We start from the raw sequence: 22,710 nt of genomic DNA, 5'->3' as shown, positions 1-22,710 counted from the left end.
TTTGCCAGTGTTCTTCATCTCATTCATTCTGAGTGTCGTGTACTGTTATTGTTTTTAATTTTCAACTTGATCTGTATATGTGTTGCGTATATACACGCGTGAGTGTGCGCACACGCAAACTGAAATCTTGTCAGAATCGAGCAGTAGTGTCAGCCATAGTTGCTGTATTATTTCAGATTAAACGATACATTAGTAGACTAATTGCCAACATAAAATCGGGTATAAATTATATTTATCCTCAATTTCCTCCCTCCCCATCAAAACAAAAAGCAAAACAAATAAAAAATTTAGATGCTCAATAGCTCGATGTCATGTCTGAGGGTGTGTGCCGATACGTGCTTGAGTGTTTATAAATTCTTTGAATGGATTCATATTTGCATGTTTCATCATCAAATTGAACATTAAACAATTATTGTAATTCGATTCAAGGCTTGGTTTTGTTTCGTTGTTTTGGGGTGTGGGTGGGCCTTGTTTTTCTTTTACCTCAATAATTTGTTCAACTAATACAATGGATATATTAGTACTAATATTAGTACCTTTACTCGTACCTCGTGGACACTAATCAAGTTGAGGATACGACATCGTAGCTATGGATATATAGGACGACTTATGCTACTATGCGATTCATTTGAGATTTTCGAGTTTGATTGGGTGCATTTAACTGTTGTAAAAAGATGCGCATATTGAGATTCATTATAAATATTAACCCCTCCAACCACATTTTATAAGATGAAATCGAGTTTGTATATTTATACAGGTGGTTTGCAATTGGTTGGAGATTGCTGGTGGTTTGTGGTATATACATGGATCGTCGAGATGCTCAGTTTAAAATTTACTGAGATACGGTCACGGATATCATTCCGCCAGGCTGAACGAACTGTAGTTGTTTGTCCTTCGAGGTGGAAGATCACCATGACAGCGTTTACTTCACTAACTACTGTAACCTCAGGAGTCTGAGGTTTTATCAATAAAAGTACGAGGATAAAGTGATTTCGTTTTCTTACATGTTTCGTCGTACGTGATTGATAATCGTCAGTCTCCTGTGATTGTAACCTATTATTTTATAATATGCATTCCACGAGAGGGGGAGATTCGGTGATCTCGATTTTAATCGGACGTATTGGTTGGTGTACAGGTTGTACTACGAAGTGGGAATGAAAATATTTCATAACGAGCCACAGTGCTCACAAGATAATATAAGTAGCAGGGAAGAACTCTGCATGTGCCACGATGTTCACATTAAAGTGCCATGTACTGTGTCCAGTATTATTTGTATATTATGTCCCTTGCAGTGGATACTGTCGTCGAATGACGAGCTAGACGGTAGAGAGTACTTTGCACTCGCGCAGAAATATAGTCCTACATGTAAGACCTCGACGCTGATATAAAATAACGTGCTATGTCTTACATTGTAGGACTAGCAGAAATGTTGATATTAAGAAGGGGATAGACCAGCTGAAAACCGGACTGTCGAGTATAAAACCGGGTGAATGGTCACCTAATTGGTAGTGGAATCCTAGATAGGACTAGGAGACTATGGTAGGGTAAACAGGCTTTGTATATTATTGAAAAGACTTGACCGACTGTATTATTTACAGACCTCACTACCCCTACACTGTATGGCTGTATAGATTGCCTCACCACCTCTTTTGTGACCCAGATTCATGTTTTCTGTGTGTGTGTGTGTGTGTGTATGTATGTATGTATGTATATATATATATATATATATATATATATATATATATATATATATATATGAGCGTGTATGTGTGTGTGTAGTGCCCTTTAACGAAGGTAGCCAAGACATTAAGAATTATAAAGTATTTTGCTTCCCATGTTGTAGTACAAGTAGAATTAAGGCTTAATTTCCACAAAATGCAAACAAATTATTTTTAATGGTTTTATATTACTATTGATTGACTATGCTTGTACTATTTTGGAGCAATCGATGCAAAAACAAATTTATAAAGCTTATGATCTATAAGAGAGAGCAACACATTTGATTCTATGTGCCAATGTCTGTGCACCATCCCTGCAGTATTTGAAAGAATTAAATTGACACACTGTCAAAAATAGACTTATCACAGATCTGTTTATGTACTCCAGAAAATCTGAATGAACACTTAACATTAATTAGTCCATTTAATATAATTTAACATCACTGGAAACCAACAGTCTTTATCTACCAAGAACAAAATTGGACTTTTCCTAGGAAAGTCCCCATTTTTCAGGATTGTTTTTGTGGAATTGACTAATGGTAAATTTCAAAGTTTGAAGCAATATTGAAGAATTTTAAAATGATTGCAAAAAGTACCTTCTTGAAGAGCAATTTGAAGTTCTTCAGTGTATGTAGAGGACATGTGTGTGTGTGTGTGTAAAAGACAGAATAAGTGGGAAAGAGGAAAGTGTGCAAAAGTTTTAAGTTTGAAGAAAAAGATTGTTTCATTTTGTTTTTAGGGTCATAGGGGTGATCATTTGTACCACAAACTGCTGTCCTCTTGAAATAAAGAGTTATAAATTTAGTTTCAGCCTTGCATTCAGTTATGCCATTTGTATCATGCATGTAAGAAAGTTATATTTTCAAGTGGCGAATTCATTTACGATTGCAACATCTGTTCTAGGTTTTGTAAGATGCATTTCTGCACTGACTTCACCCCCACCCCACACTTGTGTTGAGTCACTTTGTTCTTGGCCTTCGAGACTAACCACCAGTGATCTGACTTTGTGTCCCTCTAATGCAATTATCCCATTTGTAAGTAAATTTGATACATCTACAGTTGAATTTTGGTTTTAAAAATAATTAGTAAAAATAACCCAATCCTGAACTTGTGATTTGTTCACTGCAAAGAAATATGTAGTGAGTTACAGAAACAGTTGGTTTTATATACTGTATAACATAAGAAAGGGAACTCCTGCATCATCGCTGACTGGAGGGAGAGGATCCAGTTTGTATTTAAGTAACCAGTCCTGGAACGTAAAACCATCTCAACTCAGGATCATTTCTTTTTAAGAGAGTCGGATGAAGAACAAATTTTGTGTGGTGAAAACTTATGAGGTGTCATTATTTACTGTGAGAAAGTTATCTTAGCGCGAAACTTAATTAACTAACGGAGCAACTGACCCATTTAAATGTAGACATTGCTCTTGCAAAGTGATATGTGAGCAGAGTTGACAAAGATAAATGGAGTTAAAAGTTCATTTGAGATTGTACAGGAAAATAGATGCTTAAGTGGCCAATCATTTTTAAAAATAAAGATATTGCAGTGGGTGAAAAAAGTTTAAGGTGAGTACAAATTGAAAGTTTGATGGACCTTGCACTTGACCCATCATTTATTTATCATAAGTTTTTATTGTATACATATCAAAATGCACATATATTACAAAGACTGAATGAAAAGAAAGTAGACAATTCACACTAAAATAGTAATTTATTTTTATCCTGTAAAATGGAATTATTCAGTAACATTTTTTTTATTCAGATGGACTGGTGTTTAGTTCCATTCCTGCTTGTTGTGGTGTACATCGTAACACAGGGAATGAGGTTGTTATTTGCAGAGACAGACTTGGTTCTCCAGTGGTGTGAACTATTTGGAAATTCACCAGGTGTTTTATGGAAAACATTTTTTGGATCTAAACCTTTTTCTCACTTTCATAAAATTCTCAACCATTTACAAGTTTTGACATTTCATATTTGAATTTATTTTCATCCAGCCTCAGATTAATATTATGTTGCAAATACAGGCTTCGATTTTCAAAAGTAAATTAGAATTAATTATACTATAGTTGCATTAATAATACAGATGGTTCAGGCCCCATATTTTTAAAACTACTCAATTTGACTGTACACACATACTCAAATACTGTATATACGTGAATATATTTTTAAAAACAGCTTGAAAATTTGGTAGCAAATGACTTCATAAGTACCATTTGTCTGAAAATTTAAGACCTCTCATCTGAGTTCAGTTCTATATTTTTGGTAAAAGAAATTTGCAACCTTTTGTATCTAAGCAGCAACAGCACAGAACAGGTAGCCAGTATGCTGTACGTCTTTATGTGTAACCATTTTATGTTGTAAATGATGGTATTGTACTTTTTACTGTACATCTAACCATTTTATGTTGTAAATGATGGTATTGTACATTTTACTGTATGTCAAACCATTTTATGTTGTAATGATGGTATTATACTTTTTACTGTACGTCTAACCATTTTATGTTGTAAATGATGATATTGTACATTTTACTGTACGTCTAACCATTTTATGTTGTAAATGATGGTATTGTACGTCTAACCTTTTTTCTTGTAAATGCAGTGTGAAAGTTGCTATCAGTATTTAACAGTATTTGCAAATTAAAAAACTACTTAACTTATAAAGTTTTTGTTTATAATTCAGCTTGTTCATTTTTAATGACAGTAACATTTATTTTTAATGTGGTTTCTGGTTTAAGAGTTTTTTTTAATATGGTGTCAGGTTGACCTAATATATGGAATATTATTGATTTTCAGAATAAGACTGCTTTGTTTTTAATTTAACATCATTTTATATAGATTACTTTGAAGACAGTTTAATGCAACTTTATTCATGAAAAGGAAACATTGTGAATGTTTTGCAGATTTTGTGTTTTTAGACTTCATGTTGTCTCTATACATATATACAAACATTTTGAAATAATGTCCGGGATGACAGAGTGGTCTAACATGGTTGTCTTTACTAATCACTGCCATCTCATGTCTGTCCACATAGGTTTGAGTCCCAGGCTTAGCCAATATGGGTATGTGGGAAAGATTGCCAGTAGCTTCCCATGTGTTGGTGGTTCTTACTGGGCTTTCCTGGGTAGTTTCTTGACCAGTTTCACTGGCTGCCATGTATAGCCTATCTTGTACTGAGAAATGGCATTCAAACTCAAAAGAACCAGCATATATATATATATATATATATATATATATATATATATATATATATATATATATATTATCATGAGTTGTTTTGTCTTTGTAGAAGCTTTGGGTTATACTAAAGTTCATGTGCATTAGAAGAAAGATTTGTATACCTCATCAAGTAATATTTATCAGCCTAGTTAACATGGTATTTCTTTTACAGCCTCTCTATCAGAGAAGGTTGTGTGGATAACAGGAGCCTCAAGTGGGTTGGGGGAGGCCCTGGCCTATGAACTGGCCGAAGCTGGGTGTTATTTGGTGCTGTCTGCTCGCAGGGAGGAGAGGCTCAAGAATGTCAAGGCTCGCTGTATTGGTAACATCCAACTTATGTGAAAAAGTGTTACTTTTCCCTGCTTCATTAATAGCATCTTTCCTTTGGGCATATGTAGCTCTTACTAAATAGTGTAATGCAAACATAAGTAAATCAGTTTTCATCACTGCATGTGTGTGTGAGCAAATGCAAACGTTTGGAGAAATGTAGTGAAGAAAAAATTCAGTTTTATTAAACGGAAAATAGTAGTGCCTACATATATCTATGAAAACGGCAAACTTAATGATTTTGGGAATTAGATATCAGACTTTTGCACTTATGTCGGAATATTTTTTTTAATGCTTACTTTTCTAAATCCAACAACCACAAAAGAAACATTAAACCCAGGACATACATACACATACATGCATATATATATATAGTTTGTTGGTTTTTCTCATTGATTATATGCTATTATGCTATGTATATATGTATTTTGTTATTGACCGTAGTCCAAAATGAAGTTAATGGTCTACCTAACCAGTGACATTTATTTTGTAAACAACAATATACATAGCAAGTATTCCTCTGTGATTATAGATTAAATATTGAGTTCATTTTTAATGGAGGTAAACAAGTTTACTTTTTCTGAATGTAGGATATTAGTTTTTAACTTGGAAATTATTAAACTTTTTGCCAGCTTTGAATATTTTAGAGAGGAGACTGATCTACATCCTGGTTCTGTTATTGTGTCTTATCTTTTTTTGGGCCCCAAAAAATGTGTTTCCTGTTGAACTGATTTTAAATCTAGGGTAGGTAGGTAGGTAATATTTTTTTCTTTCAAACATTATATATAATATAATGGTTACATGTGTAGTTTATATGATGTACTAAGCACTTCAAGTACTGGGCTAAAGCAGCTCAGTTATAGGTACAGATTAATGTCGTGAATTTAAATTATTTTTTTTTACCCTGGGGGAAAAAGTGCATGGATCGGCAACAAAAAACAAGGGTGGTCGTCTGATTGGAAAAACATTTTTTTTGGGGGGGGGTCTTTTATCAGTGTTGTTTACTTGAAAAACTATTCATTCTTCCTTGACCTCTGAAGTGGAATCAGTCTTATTGTTGTGTTCAGTTTATAATTTGGGTGGGTTTATATATTCAGATTATTCACTGGAAATACAAAGTGCTGATTGATACTTATATTAATATGGTAGTATAGTTAGTTCAGTCAAGGACATTCTGGATTATATTATAGAGATAAATCAAAAGCCTTTTAACACATACCCACATTCCAGGCCAATGACATATTAGTGCATTTGAGACTACAGGAACATCAGCACATTCAGCATTGGAATTTATTTGGAACACCTAGAATTCATTTGGAACACTATACATTTGGACTTGTGATAGAATGTTTAGGACTATTTGGGATTTAATTCGTAATACAAATTTGCATAGGAAATACTGTATATCTTTATTTTTCAGAGAGAAGCAGGATGAAAGCAGACAAAATTTTGATATTACCACTGGATATGCTTGCATTTGATACACATAAACAGGCTGTGGAAACTGTTCTCAAATACTTCAAAAAGGTTTGTCACTCTCTTTATGTTGTACACTGCAGAATCAACCCAATCAATAGATCTGACTGCTTATTTAAGTTTCTCACATTGTATCTTATATTATATTTCCTTATGTTTTGAACAAAAAATTAATCAGATATTAAGAGAAGAGAAATATTAAATGATCATATGTTTCCTCTTTCCTGTCTGATAAGTTTAGGACTGGCTTTGTAGATAGATAATTTTTTTTTTTTTACTTGATGGCAATGTGAAGACATTTTACAAATGTAGCTGGAAATACATATGGCAAACATTATCATGATTAGAGTGTAGCAATTTTGGTGATGGTGGTGGGGGCATCAGTATTTTAATTTAGGCCTTGCAAATGAATCCTATATAAATTCCATTCTTGGTTTGGAAGATACTGAATGATCTATGGGACATGCATAGCAGAAATTGTTATTTTATTTAGAGCGAACTTTTGTATATATTAATATCATGAGGTACTTATATGTTGTTGTTGTGGGGTTTAATGCCATTTTTCAGCACACGATAGGCTATACATGGCAGCCAGTATTAATGTGGAGGAAGAACCCGGGAAAACCCCAAGAAAGAACCACCGACCCACAAGAAGCTACTGGCAAGCTTTCTCACATACCCACATTGGCTGAATCCGAGACTCAGACCCACACAGACAGAGGTGAGATGTCAGTGATCCGTAACGGAGAGCACTTTAGACCACTCGGCCACTCGGGGCCCCTATTTATATGTATTTACATTTTGGTATAATGTTTATAATTTTCATTGGAAATTTGTACAATAATTACTGTACAAATAAAATTAATTTAATTCATTGTGGTGCTGGTGATAGAAAAGCTCTCTTGATATCTAGTCTTTGTAAAGTTATACATCTTTTTGGAAAAGGAAAAAGCCCTTGAACAAACTAAATGCCATGAATTCATTTAGCAAGGTGTTTTTGTATATGTATTGATTTTCAAATTTTGAGAAAGGGACACTTTTGAGAGCACTTAATTTCATGGATTTGGATTGGGGCTCTATTGTTTTAATTGAAAAATCACTGCTCATTGGATGTTAAGATTAATGGTTGGTAAAAACCACACAAATTCATACTCTTCAAAACAATGAATTGACAGCAGTTTAAGTGCAGAAATCCTTGGGGACCTCAATTCCCAAATGTTCCAACATCAAAACAAATCTTTTCCCAAGTGTTCAGATTTTAACATATTTATATATATTTAACAGATAGACATCCTTGTAAACAATGCTGGGCGGTCACAGCGAGCCCTGTGGGAGAGGACATCCCTGAATATTGACCAGGAGATGTTAAGGCTGAATGTTCTGGGTCCCCTGTCCCTTACCAAAGCAGTACTACCCCACATGCTGGACAGAAGAGAAGGACATATTGTTTGTACCAGCAGTGTAGCTGGGAAATTTGGTGTGTAGGGCAGGGATAATCATTTTTGTTTAGTTGCCTTAGAGGGTAATTATGAAGTTCTGAATATTAGTGTGCTGTGCAACAAAGGTCTTTTGTAGTAAACAGTACATCAATAATCCTCTCAGAGTAATTCCCATGTACCTCTATACATCTGCTCAATCTGATTATCTAGTTACTAAATGCCATTTTGTGCTAACATTTTGATATGTTGTTCATGAACTGGAACACTGCACTTCCAACTAATGGTAGCTTCCAAGTTGCTCTCTAGTGAATCTTTGCTATTAAGATTCAATCATTATTGTTTATAGCTAAATCCAAGTTGTAAGGAGTATGTAGCAAAGTTTTGGATGCTGTGTAAGAGTGAAATTCACAGACCAGAAGCACTAAAATACTTGATCCATTTGTCATGGTGTGGATAGATTAACATAGTGGAACCTTGATTTGTAAAGATGGGATGACCAGATGACCAGGCCTTTTGCATGAAAAAATAACACATATGAAACTCTCTTGACCATACCTGTCAACTCTCATGCTGGGAGAAGAAAAAGTCCCGATTTTTGGAGTCGTTCCACACCTACCTCCCAATTTTTTGCAGAGAACTCCTGATTATTACATTACGTCTGTCGATTTTCATTTATAATAAAAAATATCCTACATATAGCATATGCAGTCCATAGAAGCCATGTTCTGTTTTATCACCAGTGAATATTGTTGTGACAAAATAATTATCATACTACAAAGAATTTTTTCCTTCAGTAAATAGAATGTTAAGTTTAAACATTATTCATGTCAGCTTATGAATTTTACAATCCTACAGCAATACTAAAATCAGAAAGTAAACCACACAAAAAAAATTGTAACAGTAAAAATGTGAGCAGTTAGTTTCAATTCCCAGGATGATCACTGTGGCATCTCCTTTCTTAGCAAAGAAACATACATGGGTGAATACCTTTGCATTACTGTACCATATATACAGACATTGATTACCATCATTAAATTAAGGAATGAAGAAACATACCATGCGGCTTGTGTGCCCTCAAAAAACTAATTCAGAATAAATATAATATTTAGTAAACAATGTTAAATGCCTTTTGAGTTGAAAAGCAGGAAAAAAGGTGGGATATAAAATGTGGGATAAATATTTGCCACATGAACAGTAGTTTGAGACTGTTTAGTTACTGTTACAGTAAAACCTGTTATGAGAGACCGCCCCTTCTGCCAACCAAAAGCGGTCTCTCAAGACAGGTGGTCTCTCATAAGAGGTGTGTGAAAATGGACTGGTTTTCAGGGTCAATAGTTAGCATTGTTGAAAAATAAATAATACCCATACTCACTGTACATGTATCATATCCTTTATTCATGAATCTTGTTAAATATTCCATGCATTCCTCTCAAAATATCTTTATATAATAAAGATATACATCTATCAAACAACGAGAATAAAATTTTTATTTCAACATCACATTAATATGTACAAAAAATGAACAGTTAAAATATGATGTATATATCTTATTTTATACACTTATTCACTTGTTTTTTTAAAAGAAATCCATTATACTTCTTTGTTGACATGTTTTACTCAGCTATTTGGTCTGAACATGTATCTCAATTATTGCCTTTTCCTGAATCAACTTTCCACTTACTGGTATGTTTTTACTCCTTGCAACACAAAACCACTCCCATACTCGCTCGTTCAGATCTCCGTAAACTGTCCGTCGTGCCATGGCATATTTCCTCCGTGCTTGTGCACCTTTCTGCCATTCGTTTCTAATGGACTTCTTGTCTTTGATTACATTCTGAACTTGCGTTTTACCGACGCTTAAGCTGACTGCTATTTTGCGAGTGGTCTCGCCTTTTTCATTTCTTTCAATGACATTAATCCTTTCTTCCAGTGTTAAATTTTTTCTTTTTTTCAGCGGAGATTCTGCCGTTGTTATTAGTGTTGACGTTATAAAGACTATCAGTTTTGATCAGGTTTTGGGGAATTGTGGACTAAATATATATTATGTACCAATGAATGAAACCAAAAGACATAATTAACTCATCAGGAAACAATACATTTATTCTGAGACGAAGTTTAAATCAACAGTGTTATAGCTCGATAAACAAATGTTCCGACCATCTGTACCCACGTAAACAGATTGTGGCTTGGTGAAACACTAACAAAAGAAATAAAAAATAATTTTAAAAAAATCCGGAAATGATTCTCACTTATTAGTATTAAAGACAATGAGCTCATTCACCCTCCAGGCATTATGGATTAACTGGAAAGCAAACGACGTACTCAAACCAACACTGAAGCCCTTTCAAACGATTTCTCACTTGGACATAAGGACTACCGGCGTTTTGTGAGTTTTCATAAAGATAAAGAAAAAATACAAACCTCTAAATTGACTGCATATATCCATCATTACTCCCTTTGATGTTACTCTTACTGGCTATTCACATGACTTTGGCATTTCACAAAACTGGTACTGTAGCAAGACAAATTATTTTTAAATACTTTATTAGAGCAATCTTTGCTATTTATGCAGTCTTTGTTACAAAGGATTAAATGATGGTTAGAGGTGTTTATCCCGATATATGGTTGTTCAACTATAGTGTGATTTAATGTGCACTTTGTTTGCGTACTACATTTATCCCGAGCTCTAGTGTTTACAAAGGATTAAGTTAAGGTCAGTGGTGTCAATCTGTTTTGATTTTTTGGCGATGCGGTCGTTCATGGCAGTGTCAAAATGCATATTTTGCCAAGAAATCGCGGTCACTGGTCGCGTTCAGCAGGTGGTCGTTCATAACAGAGCGTTTATATAGTAAAATTGATCCGTGCATTACGATTGTGGTCGGAAATGACAGGTGGTCGCTCATAGCAGAGGTTGCTCATGACAGGTTTTACTGTAGTTACAACAGAATAGGCAATGACATGTTCAAAAAATAACTGTAACAAAATATTCAGGAATGCTCAAATATCCCTCATACTTAATAATTAAATATACATTTTCCCCCCAAAAATTTAACTTTAGAACACAAAAAAATTAAGGATACATTTCAGTATATAATTTTTTTCATCAGCAACACTACATATACAAGGTAATTCATTTTATATTATTTTACATAAAACTACTGTAAATGTTTGATTTTCTTGCTTAAATTGCAAATTATTACATGGTTAATATTTTATCATTTTTAAGATTTTCTTTTTATTTGTTGTACCTAGAAGGCACCAAAAAGTAATTAAAGAACCATTTTGATAAATTAAACTTGTTTCAAGATTAGTAGTGCATACTGTTGTTTGTTTGGAGTTGAGGCAATCACATTATTTTTTGTTCAGAACCTGATAGTCTTCTTTGAAAGTGTTTAATTATGCTTGTAATATTCCTTTTTCATAAACCAGGTGCTCCTGGCTTGGGATCTTACAGCTGTTCTAAACATGCCCTACATGTAAGTAGCAGGAACACAGCCCAAGAAATAATGAAATTGAGGTGCACCAAGTAAACTTTTGCTGATTATTAATTATAAGTGACCTCCTTTCATCATATGTCCAGAGGATGCAACCTAGTTGCAATAACAAATGATCTTGTGTCCATACAAATCATTTTTATATCAAGAGGCTTTCATTATAATGAAGTATCGTATATACTCACTTATAGGTCAAGTCCAACTGCAAGCAACATAAATCCTGGTCTGTCATATCATAATGTTCCAACAGATCAGGGTCTCTGTTTTGTTCTACTGATTACACCTAACAAACTGCACAGACAACGATCTGTTGATGCACTATGTGATGGCAGATCTGGGTCTATGCAGTTTGTAGTTGGATTCATCTTATAAGAGATTAAAGACTGTATTCTTTTTATTTTAAGTATTCTCTGTGGTCCAGTTGATTGGTGTTATATCAGTGAATTGCTAATATCAAAGTTCCTTATAGTTGAGGTTTACAATATGTTTAATCCTTAGTCTTTAACAGTAATTTAGATTACAGGTTTTTTTTACCCACTCAGAATTTACCTGAAAGGGGTCAAGACTGCAAATTATTACATGGTGGTGGGTGGAAGGTGTATGCATATTCTTGTCTGATGTGTAAAAGCAAGCAATACACATGGGTCATTTTGTCTGTGCTAGTTATAATTTAAGCCAGGTGTCACACGAACAGGGTTATGATGTAATCTTTCTTAAGGTAAGGTGCAGTGTATCATGCTATGATACCCATCCATTTGTTAGTCCTTGCTTTCTGCAGTCTTTTTAGTTTCAGGCCACTACCTTGACCGAACAAGGCAGAAACCTATTGCTGTTCTGGTAGAAAGGCCAAAGGTCAAGGTCTCAATGAAGGTGAAAATATATGAATGCACAAAATATCAGTTCTAGACTGCATAACCTTACCATTCTGGGGGTAATTAGGTGAAAAGTCAAGGTTAGTGTGAAGCAGGTAGAAGATTTTATGTTCAGTAGATTTAATTACAAAATACATAATTGGACCATGACAGCTTGATGTTCAGGAAAGTATGCTTCATAATGTTGGGGCTCAGATCTCAATAGTCAAGGTCACAACAAAGTAAAGAAAGAAAATGGCTTCTTCATTATACCTTCTTTTTATTCTGTCTTTGAACAAATTACAAAAGTGGTTTGCCTTGGGAGCAACGGAAGGAACCTGATGTTTGTAGGTGTATAATGTGTTGGTCCAGGTGAAGGTCACCATGACCTAATGATATTGCTGTCAGCAGTCAGGCATGTCGGGCTAGTGTCTACTTACAGAACTCTGTAACACAGATCAGGTGTATGTTGTACCTGTTACTACTGTACTCATGTCATGGTTTTGCCAGTTTTGTGTAACAGCAATATGGATGCATGATGGCTAACATTACAGAATATTTGGAATATTGAATCTCTAGTAGTATATGGATGGTGTTTCTAATATTTAAATACTTTGTTTTCTTGGCAGCTTATTTACTGTGTTTGCTTTATCAAGTTTATTACAGTCAGAATTCAGAGATTTTTTTTAAAAAGTTATTCTCAAATAATTTTCATATTTTCAGGATTGCAATTTAATGCATTTGCTTTCTTGTTAAAGCATAATTATTTGAAATTTTGATAAAATATTTAATTAGGAAAGTAACAAAATTAAAGAAATGTATTTCAAGAGAGATATTCAGAATTTTGTGGGTATTAAGTTTTGTGGTTTTGCAAAGAGAATTTTCACAAAATGATACAGTTCATGTGGATTGGAGTAAGTTGCTATCAACATAACAATCAGAGAAACCAAAGTATGTTCCTACACCCTTTCAGAATATTGTGGTCATAATGATGACTTTGCCCATAGATCTAAACCTCATTTCATGGTCTCCATGGATAATAAATAGCTTGACTAGTTGCATGCATTGAAATCCCATTGAGAATGAGGGTAAAGGAACTTGAGTAAATGTGGCTGATCTCACACACGACACTTTGATCTCAGTGACATATTTCATGTCTGCTCTCATGGTACGTTCAGGTGGAATGACGTTGTTTTTTTTCGGTCACATACATAAAAAAGTTACTTGACTCATCAGAAAGTGATGGTGTTCCAAATGATGATACCTTATATCATCATCGACTTTGCCTTCCATAATTGAAAATGAAGATTCCTAGGATATTTTGCTCTGGCACGTTACCCAGAATCTTTTCATATTCTGCACTAAGACACATAAGAGAAAAAAATGACAGTAAATATAATCTAAATTAAGTCATAAAGTTGTCACAGAGTATGGATTTTTTTAAAGTGGAATTTCTCACCTGATTTACAGTTTTGTAGCAGTGGATTTTTTACCATCCCAAGTGGATGTAACCCACTATGTGGACTATGCCACAGAAGTCACAAACATTTGTATACTTCAAAAGATACCCTATTTATCCCATTATAAGCTCTGAGGGCCAGCCTAATAAAGTGTTTACTAAAAAGAGGGTGGGCTTATGATGAGGTAAATACATCTTTGGTAAATATTTGCCAGAATTTGTAAAAGTGGAGGGGGAACCATATCCAGTAAATATGGTAATGAATAAAAAGTATGTGTTGTTAGGTGTTCAAGAGTGTTTTAATTACTTCTATTTGTTTATAAACCAAGATGACAAAAACTATATCCACTGTCTGACATCCTCTTCTTTTGATGTACAATTTCAGGGTGCATTTGACTGTTTGAGAAATGAGACACATGACAGGAACATACATGTCACCATGGTGGTTGCGGGACCATTTTTTTCAGAGGCCTTAATACATGCTTTCACTGAGACTGCTGACCAGGTAAAAATTACTTTTCCAATGTAAGTACTCAATACATATATATAAAAATATTAGAAATCAAAATTTTAAATTTGTCTTTAATTGATGTATTAGTTTGAGGTTACTTCCAATGATTGCATTTATTTATCTAAGAATATGAGAAAAAACAAGTTCATTAAGGTCATTCACCTGGGTGAGATCTGCCTAATAATGAAATCATGAGCAGTTGATGATGAAATCTGGGTCAGTAGATGCTTTGAAATTTCATCCAGTGTTGCTGTAGATTGCATGTTATGAAACAGTTGTTGTTAGTTTTCTTTTGTTTTCCTATTTTAATTCATATTTGATGGCAGATCAGCATAATTTGCCCAATACTGAAAAGTCTTGCACCCTATTGCTTTGTGTCAAAGTTTATCAAAATGTGTTTAGCATTTTTTGAGATAAAGTTGTGTAAATATTTTTCTATTTCCAGCGGTTAATGGTGGAGGAAGAACCCGGGAAAACCCCGGAAAGAACCACCGACCCATGAGAAGCTACTGGCAGGCTTTCTCACGTACCCACACTGGCTGAATCCAAGACTCGAACCCATGCAGACAGAGGTGAGATGGCAGTGATCCGTAACGGAGAGTGCTTTGGACCACTTGGGGCCCCCACTATTCTTAGTAATGATGACCATATTTGATGGTAGTTAGCATTATTTACACAATTTGAAATGTATTCATGCAGGATGCTTTCTATTCAGTTTGGTTAATTTCTTTTAAGTGCTTTTGGAGAAGTTATTAAAATGTTCAAATCTGTATAGTAATGATGGTTTTTCAACATTGTTTGTACAAACTTTTTACGTTTTCCCCCACAAGATGTTTTCTGTCCAGGTTTATCAGATTCTGTTCAGTGGTTTTTGAGAAGTCATGTCAAGGGTTTGTACTAATTTTAGTTGTTGTTGTTGTTGTTGTTCTAGGGTTTAACGCCATTTTTCAGCACAAGATAGGCCATATATGGCGGCCAGTATAACTGTTGGAGGAAGAACCCTGGAAAACCCAGGAATGTGAGCCATATTTGACAGAAGACTGCCATCTTTGTAGAAATTTGAAACCTTTCTTGCCATGATGCTCTTTGCTTAGTTTCGTCCAATGAGTTTTGAGAAGTTTAAAATGTCAGTTGATAGATGCAAAGGTCACACATCACATGGCAATGCAGGGACATACCAAAAGCTCACTTGATTTTATGGCCAGTGAGCTAGAAATTTGGATTAAATTATCAACAAAATTAAAATTCTTACAGACTTGAATCATGCTGTTAACCCTAATTTGGATAGGTACTTTACAGGATTGTGATTTCACTGATATTTTTGGTACTTATTTTGACAGATTTCATAGTTGCCACAGATCATAAATTTCAAGTTCCAGCATAGAACATCACTACCATAAATGTTAATTTCTGTGAGCAACTTTATTTACAAACTAGTGTCAATAAAAATCTAAATTTTAACAAACAGCCAAAATATAAACAGATATACATGGATTAACATCATGTTTATATGTTACTGTATATACATGTTTACAAGTCAAGCCCAACTGCAAACTGCATAGACCCAGATCTGCCATTGCATATTGTGGGAGTAATAGAACAAACAACAGTCCCTGATCTGCAGGTACATTATGCAACAACAGATCAGGGTCAGTGTCATTTGCAGTTGGATTGGACTTGTGAGTATATATGATCTTAAATAGGTCAAGGGTTTAGGGGTAAAAGCATTGGCCTTGTTAAGAATTCATCCCTAAACATCATATTACCAGTGGCATTTTTCAGAAGTAATTGCATAAACAAAATTCGTATTAAATGATTCATTTCAGATATTGACAAGATTCAAACTGCCTTTAAATACCTTAGTTTCTGGGGTTAGTGAATTTGTCTTTTAAAAAATATCCATCCTTCAAATTGCTTGAAAAAATATTCTTGCTCAGATTTTTGTATGCATGTCACAATTTACAAAATCAGAATGTACACATAACCCTGCTGCCATCTGCAATTTTGGATGGGCACAAAACATGACTTTGAAGTATGTGTATATGAGACTATCTGTATTTGAAATTTCTTTTTCCCTAGAATCTTGGTTTGGAAATGAAACCTGGAGAGAAAAGAATGCATGCAAAATGTGTTGCACATCATACGATTGTTGCCATAGCAAATAAACTGGATGAAGTCTGGATTTCTATGCACCCAGAACTTGCATTTGTGTACATCAACCAGTATTTCCCAGCAATTGCCCACAGGTAATAATTTCAGTATATAGAAAATGAAGAGTGATTGAAATAATATATACCTTTGTTTTTTATATATAATAATTAATAATTAAGAAAGTTAAACACATACTTAAAAGGTTTACATTAAAAAATGGGCTCATTACTTTCTAATTTGTTGTTGGACTTATTCATGAAATAGTTTATTTACCCAATCAATTATATATGCTTGAAGTGCTTTTATTATTATCACATCTTACCATCATAATTGTTATACAATTTAAGTTTATTTCTTGTTGTCACATCTTACCATCATAATTATTATGTGCTTGGAGTGCTTTTCTTGTTGTTACATCTTACCATCCTAAGTTTTGTTTAAGCAATCAATCATGTATGCTTGAAGTGCTTTACTTATTGTGGCATCTTACCATAATAATTGTTGCACAGCCTTCAATAGATTTTGAAGTAGATGAAAGGTCAAAATCTCCTCAGTCATTCTTGTGCCTCCTTGGAAGACAAAGAATGCATGACCCCAGGATGGGATGATGCTTGTTGTCGCATCATATGCTCATACTCAGTTCAGCTGGGTTAACAGATGTAGGCAGGTCCTTGCATGATATGCTGATACACAATACAACTGGGTTAACTGATGTAGGCAAGTCCTTGCATAATATGCTGATACTCAGTACAACTGGGTTAACTGATGTAGGCAAGACCTTGCATCATCTGCTGATACTCAGTACAACTGGGTTAACTGATGTAGGCAAGACCTTGCATCATATGCTGATACTTAGTATAACTGGATTAATTGATGTAGGCAAGTCCTTGCATGATATGCTGACACTCAGTACAACTGGGTTAACTGATGTAGGCAAGTAATCACACTATGCAGATCCTGCAACTGGGATAACTGTACTGTAAATCATGATCCATATCATTAAACCGTAACATATTTTGAGCTGTAGCAGCATATTCTTGAATCAAATATTAGCAGATTACTGTTAGAAAATTTTTTTAAGGTTATGGTTGTAGTTTTACCTTAATTGCAGTGATGTGTTACACAGATAAGTGTTTACGAAACAGTGATGGCTAGCATCAGGTCCTGTTTACAAATGCTGGAAAAATCTGCATCTGGATAGACATCCAAGTTTATAGCATATATCTACTGTTTCAATCACATAATTTTAGCAAATGAGTGTCAGGTTTAAGAATAATTAGTTTGTTAAAAAAATTGTTTTGGATATGCAGTAAATACGTATGCAAGGGAACAATAGTGATGCTGATTTTTCCCATAAGCAAAGCAACTGGCTGTTGTTTTATTTTAGACTATTAAGTTACTTATTGCTCTGAAATCCTCCATTTTTTTCATTTATTATTTTAAAATAAAGAAGAAAAAAAAGAAATATATATCACAAAATGTAATAAAAGTTGCATTTTTCAGGAGTCTTGTTTAGTTACATTCTTTTCACATCAGCCTATATGGCCAGACTGATACTTTTTTCCAAAGCAGGGAGTGGGCTTAAAGTAAAACAAAATAGCTTCAGTAAATACTGTCCATATTGTATAACATTTAGACATACATCTATCATTTGGTAAAATATGGTAAGACAACTTTGAAATATCAAATGCCTTGTTGATGTCACCTTACTTCTACTACAGTTAAGAGCTCATGGTTGAGGTATGGTTTATACTGTCAATACAACTAGTAACTACATATAATTAAGATGATATGATAGTGTTATGTCTCCTACTGACAAACTGAATAGTATGGTGTAACAAGCAATTACCTCATACCTACATAGACAGTATCAGACTCCTAATGACAAACTGAATAGTATGGTGTAACAAGCAATTACCTCATACCTACATAGACAGTATCAGACTCCTAATGACAAACTGAATAGTATGGTGTAACAAACAATTACCTCATACCTACATAGACAGTATCAGACTCCTAATGACAAACTGAATAGTATGGTGTAACAAGCAATTACCTCATACCTACATAGACAGTGTCATGACTCCTACTGACAAACTGTTAATGATATGGTGTAACAAACAATTACCTCATACCTACATAGTGTCACGACTCCTACTGACAAACTGTGAATGATATGGTGTAACAAACAATTACCTCATACCTACATAGACAGTGTCATGACTCCTACTGACAAACTGTGAATGAAGACAAAGTAGTCTAAATTACCAATCAGCCAGATAGAAACTTAAAATGGAATTAGTGTCATGATCTCCATATAAGAGGAAATCAAATTAAATTGATAGAAACATGAAATACTCAAGATTTTTTAAGGTAATGTCAGCTGCTGACATGTAATTTATATATATATATATATATATATATATATATATATATATATACACACACACACACACACACACACATACGTAAAGTCATTATATTTTGGATGCAGTATAATAGTCTGACATGTAGTAGTTTCTTGTATAGGCAAAATCTGGTTTGTAATGTTTGGTCTTGGCAATGACATCAGAGTGCAGAATTTTTCTAAAGATAGATGTAAGCATACCAACATTTATCTAAATATTTTTTCAACAAGAGATTGTGAAATTTCACAAGCACAAGTTGTGAAATTATCCATTTGTAACTATTTCACCAGTATATGCATCAGAGCTGGTACCAACTCGGATGTTTGGAGTGTTTTTCTATTGAAGTTGCACATTTTTAAGACAACTTCAGGTTTTAGGTCTGATTTTGATTTAAACAGCAGCTGCACATATCAAGCTCTAAAAAGATGGATCCTTTCTTGTATCTCTTCACTATTTGTTTTAAAAACAGTAACTATGTCTGCATGTATAAGAGTGATATTTTTTTTATCCCTGTGACAAACTTCGTAACAATGTTTCACAACAATTTCCGTTAATAGCACATATTGTCGAAATATGGAGAATATAGGACAGAATATTACACAAGCTTCACGTGTTTACACTTCAAGTTGTTCCATTTGTCTCTCTCTGAAAACAAAAAGGAAGTGCTTTGGATAAATAACATCGTATCTGTTTACAGCAACAGATGACTTCCTAACATGTGCTATATTAAATTGTGTGATTATGCTAAAACCATCATGTTCATCAGTAAATTTATTAAATGAATGAATGTGTTTGTAACAGGGAATGGAGTTATAGAATCCAGTGTTCACTGTTGTGCCTGTAACATGGAATGGGTTTATAATGTCCTGTGCTTGTTGTTATTTATGTAACCGGGAAACAAATTATATGATCTTATGATTATTGTCTTTAAATTTGTGGTTTGTCGTAACAATGAAATAAAATTTAAAAAAAGATTTGGTAACCAATCAAAACATGCATTAGTTTTCTGGTTCAGACATTACTTAATGATGGCTTATAAATATATGTATCCTCTTTTATTTTTAGATTAGCAGCCATAGTTGCAACAAAGAGACTGCAAAAGATTAGAGAAGGGAAAACAGACTTGCATTCTTAACATTTATTTAAACACATTTCCTCAGGAAAAATAAGCACATTCTGTGGATCATTGCTGTTGTTGACACTGGCAAGGTGATTCACATGCAATGTGGCATCAGACCAAAGTTATCTCTTGAAAAGCATGCAGTAAATGGCAGATGTATATTCCAAGATCAGAAATTAGAGCATTCATTATTAATTGTAATGTTGAGAGTATTAATGTACAAGACCTATTTCAAGGCTTACATGTTTTGTTATGTATATCTAATTTGTATTTTGTGTTAGCTTTCATCCATGATCATATGTTGTGTGTATTTAATTTGTATTTTGTAATTGACCATTGTCTATAATTGAGGGTACAAGTTTGGGCCTACATAACAAATGACTGATGTAGGAAAAACATGTTTACTTTAGTTTGAATTCTAGAGACAGCCTTGAATCTGACTTTGGAAATTCTAGAAATGAATTATGTTTACAGTTTTAAAGAAATTTCCATTAAGATGACCCTCATCCTGGTCCTCTTATTGTGTCTTAGGTTGTTATGTTAGAGTTGTTTACATGATAATGATTTATTCCTACCTTTAGCTTTAGTTTTAATTTGAGGAGACATTTTGGATTATAACATTGTGGTAACATCAAGATTGTTAGCACATACACATCATTCCAGGTTATTGGTACATCAGCACATTTAAAATTGGAATTAATTTTGAATTCTCTGTACTTTTGGGCTTATGATAAAACATTTATGACTATTTGGGATTTAATTTACAATATGGTCAGTTCTTGTTAACTTTTCACTTGTATCTTAGGGAAATACATTTATTGAATTTTTTAAAAATTCGGTTTTTATTCTTTTCTATTACTCAGAATATCCAGGCATGACATATTTGAGATTATCTGCTTATATGCACTTGATGATCCCTAGTATTGGCACACCTGATAAAATCATGTACACATGCATAAGTCAGGTTTTAAAATATCACAGCTAGCTAAATATGTGCACCAACAGAAAATTCTGATATGTCACTGATGACCAAATGGAATTATGTTATGTGATTTGTATGTTGATTTACACATAAATTACATATCTACCTCAAATGTGTGCCTTGAAAGACACTTAGCTTTAATAATATACAATTGAGAGTAAAATGCTTTAGAATCCAGTCTTTTACTGACTAAATTAAATGTGATATGTGGAACAATACATTTTTCATTCCCAAACCTTTTGTTTTAATTATTACTTACAAACAGCAGAAATGTGAATTATAACGAAGTGTGTTCAAGAAACGCATATGCCCATCCCCCCCTCCACTTCTAGTAGGAAGGTGCCTAAGCATCAATGCAACTCTTAAGCAGTTACTGAGGCATTAAATAAACTAGGTAACTATGAAAATGATGTTTGTAGGTTAGTGTTGCACCCACAAAATGCATCCACACATGGTCTCTGCACCCAATAATGACATATCAACAAAAATAAGTCAGACATATGAAAGACACAGGACCTAATTTTTATAAGCTAACATTAAACTAGGCAGGACACATTAATTGGATAACTGAGCAATAATGCCTATAATTTTACTTCCATGCAGAACATAATCTTAGTTACAAAGACATGAAATTTAGGTCATTCATTGAAATGCACCAATGCATTAAATGACTCTAGCCAACAATCTTTAATGTATATGATCCAAATGCAACAATTAAACAAGGGGTAAGACTGTAAAGCAGATGGATGGACATGAGTAACACATTTGTAACAAAGCTTAGCAAGAGTCCCTCAGAATGACTGATGTCTGGAATTCTCCTGTCTGAAAATAATTTCCAGGAATTTAATTTAAGGTAAGACCATTTGTTCATTTTAATTGCTGAATCTTGAAACAATCTCAGGGGTCAAGCTAGACTGGAATTTTAGGAAGCGACTTCTCCTATTGGACAGAACAGAGCTGAACAAAAAGTGGAAGCAAAGCAAGATATGGAATGTATGTTTGTATGATAAATGTTTATGTGATATGCCCTCCATTTCTCAGAACATTTTCTGAGTTGTATATACATTATAATTTGTACTTCAATAAAAATTGATATTCATATGCTGTATATTTTGACAGTATGACTTAAAAGCACTGGAGAAACTACTGAATTTCAACTGACAGAAGTACCTTGATTACAGTCTTGTAATAGCAAGTTAGTAAAATGCTTAATCAACTACCCTTAAACAAGAATTTTTATTTGTTAACATAATGAAAGTTCACTATAAAATGGCATTTGAAATTTTTTATAAATTTGTTTGAAAATACTCCTGTAACATGGGCATGTGAGCAAATGCACATGTCTTCATGTTTGTCCCCATTTCTTTGTTGCTGATACAACATTACTGTAACTATTCATAGATAACAAACTGAAGCATTACAGTCAGTATATGAAGGAAGTAAAACCTTCTTTCCAACCAATCTGAATTCAAATGGCCAATATGCAAGTGCATCTATTTTTAGAGAGTATTTTTTAAAAAGTAATTCTACCTTCGTAATGACAGTCTTTTGATAGGATTG

The 22,710-nt window shown here is 33.8% G+C and overlaps 1 protein-coding gene across 4 annotated transcripts; it reads left to right on the top strand.

Moving 5' to 3' along the window:
* The first annotated feature begins 835 nt into the window (after positions 1-835).
* Positions 836-22,383, top strand: LOC149804445 (dehydrogenase/reductase SDR family member 7-like). Of its 4 annotated transcripts, none has more exons than XM_089940528.1 (9): positions 836-973; positions 3,480-3,603; positions 5,105-5,254; positions 6,680-6,786; positions 8,020-8,212; positions 11,604-11,650; positions 14,364-14,483; positions 16,569-16,735; positions 20,114-22,383. In XM_089940528.1, exons 2-9 carry the CDS (start codon positions 3,480-3,482, stop codon positions 20,181-20,183), a joined length of 978 nt encoding a protein of 325 aa, XP_089796654.1. In that variant the 5' UTR covers positions 836-973; the 3' UTR covers positions 20,184-22,383. The 4 variants fall into 4 exon arrangements, with proteins under 4 accessions (XP_089796654.1, XP_089796662.1, XP_089796647.1 ...); XM_089940536.1 differs by lacking the exon at positions 836-973 and adding an exon at positions 1,030-1,544; XM_089940521.1 differs by lacking the exon at positions 836-973 and adding an exon at positions 1,031-1,539.
* Positions 22,384-22,710: the final 327 nt, after the last annotated feature.

This window comes from Sinohyriopsis cumingii, chromosome 2, assembly GCF_028554795.1.
Source record: "Sinohyriopsis cumingii isolate HCF-2022 chromosome 2, ASM2855479v2, whole genome shotgun sequence".
Lineage (NCBI taxonomy): Eukaryota > Metazoa > Mollusca > Bivalvia > Unionida > Unionidae > Sinohyriopsis > Sinohyriopsis cumingii.
This window is presented reverse-complemented; position numbering and strand designations above follow the sequence as displayed.

Excerpts from the sequence above, each read along its gene's own strand:
- LOC149804445 (XM_089940521.1), top strand. Across the intron at positions 3,604-5,104 it reads ACTATTTGGAAATTCACCAG|CCTCTCTATCAGAGAAGGTT; the intron begins GTGTTTTATGGA and ends TTTCTTTTACAG. Across the intron at positions 11,651-14,363 it reads GTTCTAAACATGCCCTACAT|GGTGCATTTGACTGTTTGAG; the intron begins GTAAGTAGCAGG and ends GTACAATTTCAG.